General features: G+C 40.0%; 1 protein-coding gene across 1 annotated transcript; it reads left to right on the forward strand.

Annotated features, from left to right (window-relative positions):
• Nucleotides 1-281: 281 nt before the first annotated feature.
• On the forward strand, nucleotides 282-13,282 carry LOC144542863 (uncharacterized). The gene is made up of 3 exons (XM_078290213.1): nucleotides 282-574; nucleotides 653-1,323; nucleotides 12,771-13,282. Exons 1-3 carry the CDS (start codon nucleotides 282-284, stop codon nucleotides 13,127-13,129), a joined length of 1,323 nt encoding a protein of 440 aa, XP_078146339.1. The 3' UTR covers nucleotides 13,130-13,282.
• The last annotated feature ends 883 nt before the right edge of the window (nucleotides 13,283-14,165 follow it).

Here is a 14,165-nt window from a genome sequence, read left to right on the forward strand (position 1 = left end):
CATGAAAATATTTTAAAATCCCTGGACTAGGAAGCATATCCTGAGGAATATTAGCTGAGGGAGGTTTTATCGTACAGAGTTGGTACACTGTAGAGAAACTAATTGTTAACAGTTCGATAACTAGTGGCAAAGCAGAAGAAGGTGAATTGTGTCTCAGTTGTCCAACTTGCTATTTTGAAGGTACGATTATAAAGTATTGTGAAATGGGTGATCGGTCCCCCTCCTCTGCTTTATTATAGAATGTAAAAGTAGCACCTTCAGTTAACTGGTCCTTTTATTTTATGTCCTTCCTGTTAGATGTTCCACAGCTGTTGGTCTGTAAAGAAGAGGTTCCCCCTGAGCAGCAGGACTGGAGCCCCAGTCTGGAGCAGGAGGACCCAGAGCCCCCACACATTAAAGAGGAACAGGAGGAACTCTGGACCAGTCAGGAGGGAGAGCAGCCTCAAGGGCCGGAGGAGGCCGATATCACCGAGTTCCCGTTCACTCCTGTCCCTGTGAAGAGTGAAGATGATGAAGAGAAACCTCAGTCCTCACAGCTTCATCAAAGCCAAACTGAGGAGAACAGAGAGGCAGAGCCTCTAGCCAGCAGCTCAACTGAACAGATGAAAACAGAAGCTGATGAAGAGGACTGTGGAGTATCAGAACCAGCCAGGAACTTAGATCCAGCTAGTCATTTACAACCAACTAGTGATGGCAAGACTTCAGACTCTTCTGAACCTGAGACTGAAGACAGTGATGGTGATTGGAAGGAGACTAGAGAACCTCAGTCAGGTTTAGACCCAATGAAAAACAATGAAGTCCTTATAAATCATAAAACATCTTCTATTGGGGAGGAACATTTTAGTTGTTCAGCCTGTGGTAAAATATTTGTTCAGAAGAGTCATATGCAGAAACACATGAGAGGCCACACAGGAAAAAAAACATACAGTTGCAGTGTTTGTGGTAAAAGTTTTGGTTATAAAGGAAACTTGAAGAGACACAAGAGAGTTCACACAGGAGAGAAACCATTTAGTTGTTCAGTTTGTGGTAAAATATTCAGTCAGAGTGAAACATTGCGTTCACACATGATAATTCATACAGGGGAAAAACCTTTCAGCTGTTCAGTTTGTAAAGAAAAATTTAACCACAGATCAACACGGGCAAAACATATGAGAGTTCATACTGGAGAGAAACCCTTTAGTTGCTCGTCCTGTGGGAGAAGTTTTGGTGATAAAGCACGTTTGAAGAGACACATGTTGATCCACACGGGAGAGAAACCATACAGTTGCAGTGTTTGTGGGAGAAGTTTTCGTCAACCGTCACATGTCAGAAACCATAAGTGTTGTGGTGAGAGCAGCAGCAGGTGAAGCTGCTGGTTGAGCTGAACTGTTCAGCAGTAACAGAACAATAAACTAGTCATGATAGTCCATCATTCAGGAGGAAACCCAAACCCTTCTAGTCAGTGATGTGGTTCGGGATGCAGCCAGATCTGAATACTGCTCATACACATCTTGTGTTAATGTTGGCTAATGTGAGAGAGAGAATTACTGTTGCTGCTCTTTGGCTCAAATTCAGGTTCAACATATGAGTTTTATTTCACTGTTACCATTCCTACCCACCATCAAGCAATAAAGACTGAGTAAAGAAAAAACTTTATTTAAAGCACTTTATTTTTGTTACCTGTTATAAGATACAGCACATAAATATAAAAATAAAATGTAATAAATACAAAAGTGAATGTGGCTCTCTCCTCTTGTGTGGACATGAGCTTAAAATGAGGACTTTCAACACTGCAGTGGCTTCGGAACAGTGATGTCACTTCTATTGATCAATACTGGCACTTTTTGTCATTATAATACCAAATTCTATGCTCTATCAAACTTATGTGTGCTATGAATTAGAATTAGGGCTAAATGTGGTGAGTTTTAGTGACCAAACTGAAGATATGGAACCAAGAAACAGGAACAGCAGCTGCCTGCTGTCCTCTTGGTTGAAGAACTGTAGACACAGAACTTTAATGTCACTTCTCTTGGCCAATACTGCCACTTCTTTAAAGAAGTGCGATTGTAATACCAACTCGATGCTGTATGAAACTATGCTACAAATTATAAATAGGACTGAATATGGTGAGTTTTAGTGACCAATCTTGAAAACAAAAATATAGAAATTTTCATCACAGTGTAACTTCGACAATCCAACTGTCACATTGAAAATTTGACTAAATATAGTGATTGAATATTTTGCTGTCTAGCTAAACAAAGCTCCTGTTATTACACTGCATAGTAAGGGAACTAATGTAAGCTAGCTACTTAGCTAGTAGTGTTAACTGTGGCTGCTACCACTTACCACTGCAGATGAAGCAACTGAATTACTGTAAATGCACAATTATTTGAAATGCCACTGTTAACACTAGTGATGGGACGATGTGGTCTCACGTTTCAATTTGATTCACGATGTGGGGCTCGCGATTCGATTCAGCCATGAATCAATGTGATAAAAGTTAGATGAATACAAAGTTTGATTGTACAACATTACCATTATTTATTTGACATTACTACAAATCTTTTTAGCAATGTTTTCCTTGCAATGGTAAAGAAGAATTGTAGCCCAATCAGAATAAAAATGTCTCGTATAACCACCTCAATCAGAATAAACTGGCCCATTCTGAATGAAATTTCATTCCGTTTGAGAGGGCTGTTTAACCCTTTCATAATCTGGTCAATGGATAAAATTGTGTCATGTAAACACTCATTCCAATCACTTTCTTTTGTTGGAATAGGCTGCGGTACATGTGGACCCAATCATTGCGGGTGCAAAACAAAACTTCTGTTTCGGACAGAGTCGTATGTTGTGATAAAGCTGTTGATTCATCAGAAAGAACACATCACACAGCAGTGATGACCCTGATCATGGCCCTGTAGTGGCGGAATTCACGGACTGGTGCAAGTCGTCCTTCTTGGACATCAATGTCTCCAAAACCAAAGAGATGACAATAGATTTTAGAAAGAATTCTACGGTCATCTCTCCTGTGGTGATTAATGATCAGGCTGTACTGTGCAGCAGTACAAATATCTTGGCACTGTGATTGATGACAAGCTGACCTTCGAGCTTCATGTGGATGCTGTGTGTGGAAAAGCCCATCAGCGCATGTACTTTTATCATAAGCTTTGAAGTTTTAATGTTGACAATACCTTCATGAAAATGTTTTATTCCTGTTTTATTGAATCAGTCCTCACATTCTCCTTTGTCAGCTGGTACGGGTCACTTACCCTCAAAAATAGAAACAGATTGCAGGGTATCGTCAAAGTGTGCAACAAAATTGCAGGCACTACATTGAATGACCTTCCTCATTTGTACAAGGTTAGGACTTTGAAGGAGGCCCAGTCAATCCTGGCTGATCCTAGCCACCCCCTGTCCAAGGAGTTCAAGTTGCTTCCGTCTGGCCGCAGATACAATCTGCCAAGATGCAGGACCAATAGACTTAAGAACTAATTTGTCCCTGCTGCCATTGGCCTTTTAAATAACTCAATGTGATGTTTATATTGTATTTGTTGTCTATTTATTATTGTTTCTGATGGTTATGTGGTTACTGCTGGCTGTACAACAAATTGCCCCTTGGGGATAATAAAGATAACCTTGAACCTTGAACCTTGAACCTTGAAAGTCACAGTGGTATTCAGTAGGTACATATTATTCAGTTCAACAATACAATTTAGCCTACCATTGTGACCGAGAGTCAACTCCTGTTAGGCTGTTTAGGCCTGTTGTTCAGTAACTTGATCAACAGTGGAACCAGAGAAAATTTATATCTGTTAAATCTACAGTTTGGAGATCTGTACCTTCTACCCGCTGGCATCGACTCGTAGTCTTTATGAAGAACGTGATTAGGGTCAGCCACAATTTTTTGAGCCTGTCTAACCACTGTGTCCTCAAACATGTCCTGCAGAAAGATGGGGGCTGAACACCCATTATTTTTCCTGCTCTGCTGATGAGGTTCAGAATTTAAGATTTTTTATTTTACTGACAGATTACCAAACCATATTAGGATACCATGGCGGAGAATAGATTCAATTGATGCACTGTAAAATAGCAACATAACATTCCTGTCTACTCCATAAAGCCTTAACTTACACAAAATGTGCAAACATTGATTAATACATGAGCAGATGTTCTCAACATGGCTAGTCCAAGGAAATCTCTTATATCTCTAGACCTGTAATAGGAGAAGAGAGGACCGTCAGACAAAGGTTTTCTACAGATTGGATCCAAACACAACACATCCCAGTGTTTCTCAATGATGTCCCTGATCTCACCATTAAGGGGAGAATAAGTAGTGACACACATGAATATTTTCTCTCAGATCTTTGGTTTGTGGACGGATTCATATCCATCTCACAGACCTTTTTAGGGGCTTTGTCAAGCCATGTTGTAGGATATACTCTCTCCCTAAAGTTTAAGTACATTTTCTGGGCCTGTATTTCACAATCTTCACTTGTAGCACACATACGATTTAATCTCAAGAATTGAGAATAGGGCAGACCCGTCTTTAAGGAGGTAGGATGAAATCTAGCAGTATGTAGAATGCTGTTTTTATCAGTGGGTTTAGTGTAAAGGGTGGTGGTGATCAGACTGTCCTGAAAGCAGACCCTAGTGTCCAAAAAGTGAATCTCATGATCACCGTGTTCAACATTAAACCTTATTGTGGGGTTCATGTTGAAGTATAAAGTGATTTCATCTAATTTCTCCAATGGAGCCCGCCACAGAAGGAAACAATCATCAATATATCTTTTGCACATGAGAATATGACTGGAGAAAGGTTTTATGTTTAAGGAGGAACTTATATTCCCAATAGCCCATAAACAGTTGGCAAAATCAGGGCCAAAGCTAGAACCCATGGATACACCATGAGACTGTAGGTAAATAATAAGAGTGTAGTTGTACCACAAGGGGGTGCAGGCACCTGTCAAGATAGATGGAGGTTCCAATAGACTTTCATTAGAGGCAACAATTGGGCAACCTAGAGATGTGTACTTTAGGTAAGGCAAACACTACAGGTACAGTAGGATGATCTTTTGTTAAAACTTAAATTCTGACTGAAATGTAAGAGAAGAGTCCATCTCTTGTTTGGGTGTCCTAGTAGGATCCGCTTCTAGTTTGACAGAGAAAGCAGTGTCTGCAAATTGGGAATGAATTTCCTGATCGTCACATTCTTTGTTCATGAGGGCCAAGCCCAGGTTTACAGACCAGACTGTTCATCCTACTCAAAGACAGAACTGTTTCCCTATCCATTCTCCCAGAGAAACCTTCTCCCACCTTTAGTCTGTTCGCTGCACCTTTGACACATTTTAGTTGGGCATTATGTAAATAAATGTTTTCCCTTTTTGTGCCTTTGTGTTAAGATCCCAAACACCCCTACTGGACTTGTGGATTTTAGTGCATGTTTGCTGCCCCCATTCCCTGAGCTTTGAGTGGTTTATCATGGCTACTTTTGCTGAGATTCAAGGCATTACAGATACTAAAGTACAGACTCCTATTCTGCAGAAGAGGATCATTTTCCTCATGCTGAATTACCAGACATTCCTTGTGTGGTTGAGGAAGACTTTATAAAAAAGTTGAAACACCTCTCACTGAAGGCAGCAAGGCTAAACGTCATGGCTCAACTCTGAGTCTGTAAGAGCCAAACGAATCCCTGGAGGCCTCAGAGTCTGAAAGGCTCCCAGCCGGTCGCAGCAGTGAGGAGTTCTGCAACAAATGGTGTGAAATCTAAACAAGGCCTCACTAGATCTATATTGGGGTTTCTTCTTTTTCTTACTTCGCTTGGCCCAGGAAAGAAAGACCAAATAATTACAATAAAAGCTTTTTTCTACATGCCGGCCTGTATAATCAAGACTGATGATGTTGGAGTTTATATCATCCTGTGGAGGGCGGTGCTATGCCTAGCTGCATCTAAACTGCCGCTACTTCAATAAGAAGAAGAAGAAGAAGCTTTGTGGCCTCACGCAAGATGGCGGCCGGTGTCTGTCAACTTTCGTGAAGCGGAGGATTACTTTCTAAAGTGTAGTTTCCATGTTTAATGAAGCAGCAGAAGACTGTGTGTGTATGGATAACTCTATCTGAATGGAGCTCGCGCCCTTCGCTCTTCTTTCTTAAGGTTTTACCTCAGACTCTTCTCCCGGTAGCCTACAAAGCTTTTTAAGTTAGCATAGCTAGCTAGCTGCTAACAGACAGACAGGGACGGAGCTTAGCAACACAACGCTAGCTAGCTAAAGAGACCGTTTGATATCGACCAGGTTGTGTTTTGACTCAGTAAGCAGCGTTATTGTATAATGTCTAAAGTCCAGAAGCTGAGAGCGTCGGTGAAGCAGCGACTAACTGCGGCTGTTGAAGAGATATTTGGGCTGTTTGAAAGAACGATAGCAGAGTACGAGGAGGAAGTTTCTCGTTCAAAAGAGCAGAACGACCGACAACGAAAGCTACTGGACGCTGTTTTAAATCCTGAAGTGCGGTTACACAGAGCAGGTTGGTGACATTTAAATGTTATTTTCACATTACTCATACACATTTTATCATATTTCTGTTGTAACTGCAAAGCAGGACGACGCTAAAGTTGGCTGCTTATTCGAAGCTACTTCGTCGGCTGTCGGGAACGATTCGGAAGGTTTCCTCTGTATTTAGAGTGTTCTTTGCCTTATTAGTTAATTGGAAAAATACAAATGTTCTCTACCAGACAGGACCTCGACTTTTTAATAATTATGTTTAGGTGTTGACCCAAACAGTTTTTCATAGTTTAATTGACAACTTATTAAAACGTTGGCTAAGTGTTGGGCATAGTTGTAGTCGCAATTCCCGCCTATTTGCTATGGCCCTACCGCTTGATTTGAATCTGACACTGAGGCATTACAGACAATGTAACAGAGTATCAAAATCCAGAACTATGATAAATTTTACTGTAGCATTGTTGCTTTATGACCCCTGAACATGACGTGAGACTGTGGTCAAGTGTGATTGCACTTTTTTGCGGCTAAGCGGAAAGCGCAATCACCTTGTTCTGTAGTTTCACGTCATGTTCAGGAGGTCCAAAAAAAATCTAAATTCCTCATAATTAAGGATTTTGATACTTCGGTAGGGTCATAGCAAATAGGCAGAAAGTGCATTCACACTTTGCTAATCCTCGGTTGACATATAGTCCCGTATACCATGTTCAGGGGCTCATAATTAATGCTACAGTAAAATTTCTGGATTTTGATACTCTGTTATATACCAAACCTTTATTTAGTCTATGTGAACATTGAGGGGGAAACCTAATTTACAATGCTGAGCACATCAAATAAATTACAAATAAAAATAAATAAATATATATACATCTAAGTTCAGATAAAAAGAGAAATACGAATAAGAAGAATATGTAGAAATGTAAGAGCAAAGAAATTGACAATAAAATTAATTAAAACAATTTCAAGGAGAAACAGGTTTTTTGATCATGTTTTTAAATTGTCCAAATGAAACCAGATTATTGATTTTCAGAGTGTGGTGATGTATTCCAAGTGACTGGTGCGCAGTAGCTAAAAGCAGTCTTTCCCAGTTCAGTCCTGACCCGAGGGACTTGAAGCACAAGCCAATTGCTCGATCGAGTCAGATAGGGACCAGATGACCAATTCAACATAGAGGTGATGTAAGATGGCAAATCACCAGTAAGAGCTTTATAAATAAACAGATGCCATCTGAGGGCAGAGTGATATACTGAGTCCAAGGGTTTGAGAGTGGAAGCAGCCGCATGCCTGTAGATTACATCACCATAATCCAATACTGACATGAATACTGCCTCAATGATCCTCTTTCTACGGCGCATGGGAAAGTTAGTTCTGTTTCTGTGAAAGTAGACACGTTTTTTGTCTTAAGTTTACTGTCAAGATTGTCAATGTGAAATTTAAAGGTAACGTTGTCATCAAGCCAAATGCCAAGGTATTATATATTATTTATATTCTGAGACTCTCTCAATCACAGTTCCATTCACAGACAAGATATGCAGAGTATTGTAGGCGGTAACTCTGGCTCTTGAAAACAACATATTTTATCTTGTTAGCATTCAGGACTAGTTTCAGATTCATGAGAGCATCGTGCAAAATATAATTGAACATTGCTGATACTCAACGTCTAAATAAACAGAATTGGCAAAACAATGTAGAATAGTGTCATCAGCATATAAATGAACATGACAGTCGTTAATATAAATTGTGAACAGGACTAGACCCAATATTGAACCCTGTGGAACACCATTTGTAATAGGCAGATATTTAGAATGGACATTCTCCAGGAAAACAGACTGTGGTTTATTAGGTAAATAGTTCTCAAACCAGTTACATGTATTAGGGTCAAAAGCAAGGAATGATCAACAGTATCAAATGCTTTAGAGTGGTCAATAGAAAGTGCTGCACCGGTTAGTAAGGATTGCCATTGTTTGGTTTTGGTTTTGTGAAGCCAGTTAACGCAAAGATACTCTGACTACATTGAATTTGCTTTGCGAGTCAGGCCCCTGAATACCATGCCCAAGTTAGGCTATATGAATTGTGTAATTCTTCTGTTGGCTAAGTTCCCTGTTGTAATAAATTCATTTCATTTTATATTTTTATTTTCCATCAATAAAAAACAGTTACAACTTCTATGTTTGATAACTTTATTCACATGCACAATGTTCACAAATGTTCTCAATGGAGAATGAAAATTAAACGAATGGATCCGTTATGGACAAACCTGTAACATGTTCAGTTAAAGAGAGAGAGAGTGAGCGGGCGCTCCGTTTCTTTATTCCCAGTAGCATAACTAAAACACGTTATTATCCAAAATTCGTTTTTAACTTTTACTTAATGTTCTTCTTCTACAATAATTAAATTGTTTAAATGTGTTAATTATTTTGTTGTTTGTTGTAACCTACAGTTTATTGATGAATTTAAAATTTTAAAATGTATTTTAAAATGCGCCCTTTTCGATCTGTAATGAAATAAAGCAGTTGTAAAATTAATAAACCCCATAAGCTGAATTTTAAATAGTTATTTTGTCAAGTCTTACTTTTTTTTTTTTTACCCCCTGCCGCTTTTGCGGCAGGGGGTAAAAAAAAAAAGACCCCGTGGCGGTTCTAATAGGCCTATTGGCTGATTGGATATAGCTCCATGCTTGCCTATTAATAAGGGAAAAAAAGTACAAATGGCAAATCGAATAAAAATAATTTAGGCTAAGCCCAGGCCTACTAATAACACTTGCGACTATTTTGGCTGAACAAAAAAGATAGAAAAATAGGGCCTTACAAATAAAAAGGCCGAATAACTTAATTAAAAATTAAATCCATAGCCTACAAGTAGGGCTATGGCTGGTTTGTAGCCTAATAGGAAAAAGCAAATCAATGGCACATCATTTGGTTTGGCGCATCTAACGCGGACCTCAATCATCTAGGTTCTTTGCCAAGAAGACAAGCGTATTTACTTTGTCTGGCTTCAGTTGGGAGCGTTGTGGGGTGACCGTGTTCCCTGCTGTGCTGAATATTCGCTCAGACGCTGCACGTGAAGCACATACGCAGAGGTATTTGCGGGCCAGAGGTATTTGCGGGCCACCCTGGACAACAACGGCAAGCGCGTTTCATGTAATTTCCACCACTGAAGCGGGTTTGCCTCCGTTTCGATGGCGTCCTCCTGCATACAACCAGCTCTGCGGCGGGTCTTGTCGCAACCGCTTCGTCCGTGTTGGCTGGCTCACCTTTTTCATCGGGACTAAACCCAAAATAGTCCCAAACAGGGGCAGAGGCATTTTTCTTTTTTACTAGTCCTGTATCCCCACCACTCGCAGTCGCCATCTTTCTCAGCTCAGCTGCCTGTTCCACCAGTAGAGACTGACCTCTGCTGGCGCGTGCTGTGCACTACAATACATCACCTCAATACAGCATCTCCGTATCAGTTTAATAATAATAATAATAATAACCTTTATTTGTATAGCACCTTTCATACACAACATGCAGCTCAAAGTGCTTTACATCAATAAAAGGCAGATAAAAGACAGATTAAAAAGATAAAATTCATATAAAAGAACAAGCAAGATGCATTGCATAAAAAGAATCAAATCAAGTAAAATAGAAAGATAGAAGAACACAACAAATACTCCCACTTTTAGATGCACATTGTGAGTGAACCCATATGCTTTTCTTTAATTTACTTTTCCCCTGTCCTTCCTGATTCTACTCTTGATCCGATATTTACATCAGATCTCACTGCCTCAGGGAGACGAGAATCATAGATTCTCCTCTTGGTCAAAAACTTCACCATCCACAGATGGATGAGAATCATACAGGGTAAAGCTCTGTCCCCCCCACATATAGTGTTCACTTGTGCAAGTAAGCATTACCCGGACAAGACCAATGAAAATTTGTACTTGCCTGTGTCAGCTCTGTTGGGATCCTGAACAGAAACAGTTAAAATGAAGGCTACTTAAAAGCTAAGCTGAAAAGATAAGTTTTTAGCAGTCGTTTGAAAATGCTTACAGAGCCCGCCTCTCTAATATTCTTTGGGAGGGTGTTCCACAGTTTAGGAGCATAGTTAAAAAAGGCTGCATCCCCAATCTTCTTTTGAGTGGGGTTTTGTACTTCTAAAAAACCAGCAGTAGAAGACCTGAGGGCTCTTGATGGAATGTAGAACAGCAGGGATTCTGTAATGTAGGCCGGTCCTAAGCCATTGAGAGCTTTGTATACAAGTAAAAGAACTTTAAAATCAATTCTAAAGGACACTGGGAGCCAGTGCAATGTAGCTAGAACCGGAGTGATATGCTCTCGCTTCCTTGTTTTTGTTAAAAGTCTAGCTGCAGAGTTCTGGATAAGCTGAAGCCTCTCAATAGACTTTTTTGGGAGGCCGGTAAAAAGGGCGTTGCAGTAGTCCAGTCTACTTGTAACAAACGCGTGAGTTAGCTTTTCAGCATCTTTCTGGGTTAGGAAGGGCCGCACCTTGGCAATATTTCTAAGATGAAAGAATGCTGTTCTGGTCACCTTGTTTATATGGGAATTAAAACTTAGATCAGAATCTAAGATAACACCCAGGCTTGTTAATTCTGATTTGATCGAGGGATTCAGGTTCCCAAGTCTTGTGGAGAGTTCTTCTCTTTTGGCTTTGGGGCCGACCAAAAGTATTTCTGTCTTATCTTCATTCAGTTTTAAGAAATTTGTGTTCATCCAATCATTGATAGCCAATAGACAAGTAGTGAGGGAGGTTAAGGCATCTGCATGATTTGGCTCTACAGAAATGTATAGTTGTGTATCATCAGCATAGCTATGGAAATTGACATTATGTTCTCTGATAATATCACCTAATGGAAGCATGTACAGTGAGAAAAGCAGGGGACCAAGACAGCTTCCTTGTGCAACACCAGAAGTTAGATCATGTTTCTCTGACACATGATCTCCAAGACAGATGAAAAATTTTCTCCCTGTAATGTAAGTTCTGAACCAGTTTAGGACACATTCGGAGAGACCAACCCTGTTCTCGAGACGATCTATGAGAATAGAAAGAGGAGCGTCTGTATTTTTGACGGTACTGAAAATCATACCGTCTGGATTTCTAAATACCCTGGTATACCGTAATACCGTGATAGCGCCCAAGCCTGCTACCTTAGGCCTGATCTCTCCTATCAGAAAACCAAAATAACAAGCCAACTAAAACAAATTGTGTAAATAATAATAATAATAAAAATGAATGGGACAAAGTTGTAGCCTACTGCTATCTTCTGGTGTAGAAATGACACTGCCTCGGTTAAAGCAGAACTTTTGTTTTGAAAATGTCAAGGCAAAAACCACATTAAAAAACACATTACTTCCAGGTCAGATTCAGGAAAACGATGTCTATATACAAATTGTGTTTTACTAGTGAGGATACAAACAGCCCAAGTCTGAAGGTAAAAAATAATCTGTAAACGTATGAACGCAGATAAAATATGAGAACTGAGGGTGTCCATAGTTATTTGTAGTCGTAACATAAGGATTTAATTTGAAAACTGACTTTGGGTTTTCAAATTAGCTATAGCTCCATAATTTGATGATTCAGTTTTTTTTTGTAATCACTTATGGTTTGTTTAACGAGTGCTGGTTTACTCGAACACCCGTCACAATTTTCCTTAATGTATGTATGTGTGTATTTCAGTCTTCCCTCCAGACGTCCAGCAGCTGCTGGTCAGTGAAGAAGAGGTTCCCCCTGAGCAGCAGGACTGGAGCTCCAGTCTGGACCAGGAGGACCCAGAGCCCCCACACATTAAAGAGGAACAGGAGGAACTCTGGACCAGTCAGGAGGGAGAGCAGCTTCAAGGGCCGGAGGAGGCCGATATCACCGAGTTCCCGTTCACTCCTGTCCCTGTGAAGAGTGAAGATGATGAAGAGAAACCTCAGTCCTCACAGCTTCATCAAAGCCAAACTGAGGAGAACAGAGAGGCAGAGCCTCTAGCCAGCAGCTCAACTGAACAGATGAAAACAGAAGCTGATGGAGAGGACTGTGGAGTATCAGAACCAGCCAGGAACTTAGATCCAGCTAGTCATTTACAACCAACTAGTGATGGCCAGCTCCTCTCTTCACACTGTTCTGAACCTGAGACTGAAGATAGTAATGATTGGAAGGAGACTAGAGAACCTCAGTCAGGTTTAGACTCACTGAAAAAAACAAAAGTCCTTGTAAGTCATAAAACATCTTCTGTTGGGGAGACACTCTTTAGTTGCTCAGTCTGTGGTAAAAGTTGTCGTAAAAAAGGAAACTTGAGGATACACATGAGAGTCCACACAGGAGAAAAACCATACAGTTGCAGTGTTTGTCGTAAAAATTTTGCTTATAAAGGAGATTTGAAGAGACACATGAGAATCCACACGGGGGAGAAACCATTTGGTTGCTCAGTTTGTGGTAAATCATTCAGCCAGAGTGGAGCGTTAAGTTGTCACATGAGAAATCATACAAGGAAAAAACATTTAAGTTGCTCAGTTTGTGGTAAAATATTCAGCCAGAATGGAGCATTAAGTGTACACATGAGAATTCACACAGGAGAGAAACCGCTCAGTTGCAGTGTTTGTGGGAAATGTTTTAGTTGGCATTCACAAGTCAGATACCATAAGTGCTGTGGTGAGAGCAGCAGCAGGTGAATTTATTGTGGAATACTGGTGAGTATTTACTGTGGAAGCAGGTAAATGAAAGCTTGATGTTTTCTTTAGACAACAGTAGCTTGTTAGTTAAGGCTGATGATTAGTGATGATTTCTGTACAGTAATATTGATAACGATACGAAAATAAAATATTCAGGTTATAGACCAAAAAATCCTGATTTTATTTTCATATTGCACATTTTGCAAACGGTATGGCATTTTGAATGAAGTGGGGTGAGTGTTGGAAGGGGGGGGGGGGGGGGGTTAGATACATGATTAATACTTGACATTTGAGAACATGATTAACATTTGACATATGAATATAACATTTCAATATTTCATAGCAATCAATGCCAATATTTGTGATGATATATTGTTACAATAAATATCCTCTGCAGAATAAATATGTATCTGTACATTTTCATTAATTATTTAGCAAGTTTACAAAAATTGTATTTCTCAGTAAAAACTTAATAGGATAGGCTATATTGCCAGAGAGGACTAGAGGAAGACGCTGAGGTCGAAATCTTCATTAAGACCTGTTGGGGAAAGTGTGTTGAGTTCTGAAATCCAAAAGGCCTCCCGCTTGGGTTAGGGCAGACTTTAAGTCACCTGGAGGTTTGGACCTTCTCGATTCCACAATAGCTGAATTAATTTAAGGGATGTTTGTGTTCTTTGAAGTGTGTCGCCACCGGTCTGTCTAGATTTGAGGTGCGGATCGCAGAATGGTGTTCCGTCAAAAAAGTGTTTTTTCTTATTCTATTTTTTGTATTCATTAATTTTTTTCTTAATTTGTTTTTTCTTCTTTATATCCTATTAAAGACTATTTTGATCCTGCCAAGATCACAAAATTGCTGAATGCAAGGCTGGACTCCCCAAATGTAACTGGCGGAGAACATGCTTCACCATCAGAACGCAAAGGAAGTGCAACAAGTGAGGGATCAGATCAGAAAGTCCGGTCAGGTCTGAGGCAGCTCAGTCATCTAGCCAGGCCCCGGGAGCCATGGACAGTTCCCACCATTACCACTGCCTGCTAA

The sequence above is a fragment of the Centroberyx gerrardi genome, chromosome 19 (genome assembly GCF_048128805.1).
Source record: "Centroberyx gerrardi isolate f3 chromosome 19, fCenGer3.hap1.cur.20231027, whole genome shotgun sequence".
Lineage (NCBI taxonomy): Eukaryota > Metazoa > Chordata > Actinopteri > Beryciformes > Berycidae > Centroberyx > Centroberyx gerrardi.

Bases quoted from the DNA above. Each gene is read 5' to 3' on its own strand.
- LOC144542863 (XM_078290213.1), top strand. From the start codon at position 282: ATGTCCTTCCTGTTAGATGTTCCACAGCTGTTGGTCTGTAAAGAAGAG. The intron at 575-652 runs GCCTCTAGCCAG...AGAACCAGCCAG, and splicing joins GAGGAGAACAGAGAGGCAGA to GAACTTAGATCCAGCTAGTC. The intron at 1,324-12,770 runs GTGGTGAGAGCA...TACACATGAGAG, and splicing joins TGTCAGAAACCATAAGTGTT to TCCACACAGGAGAAAAACCA.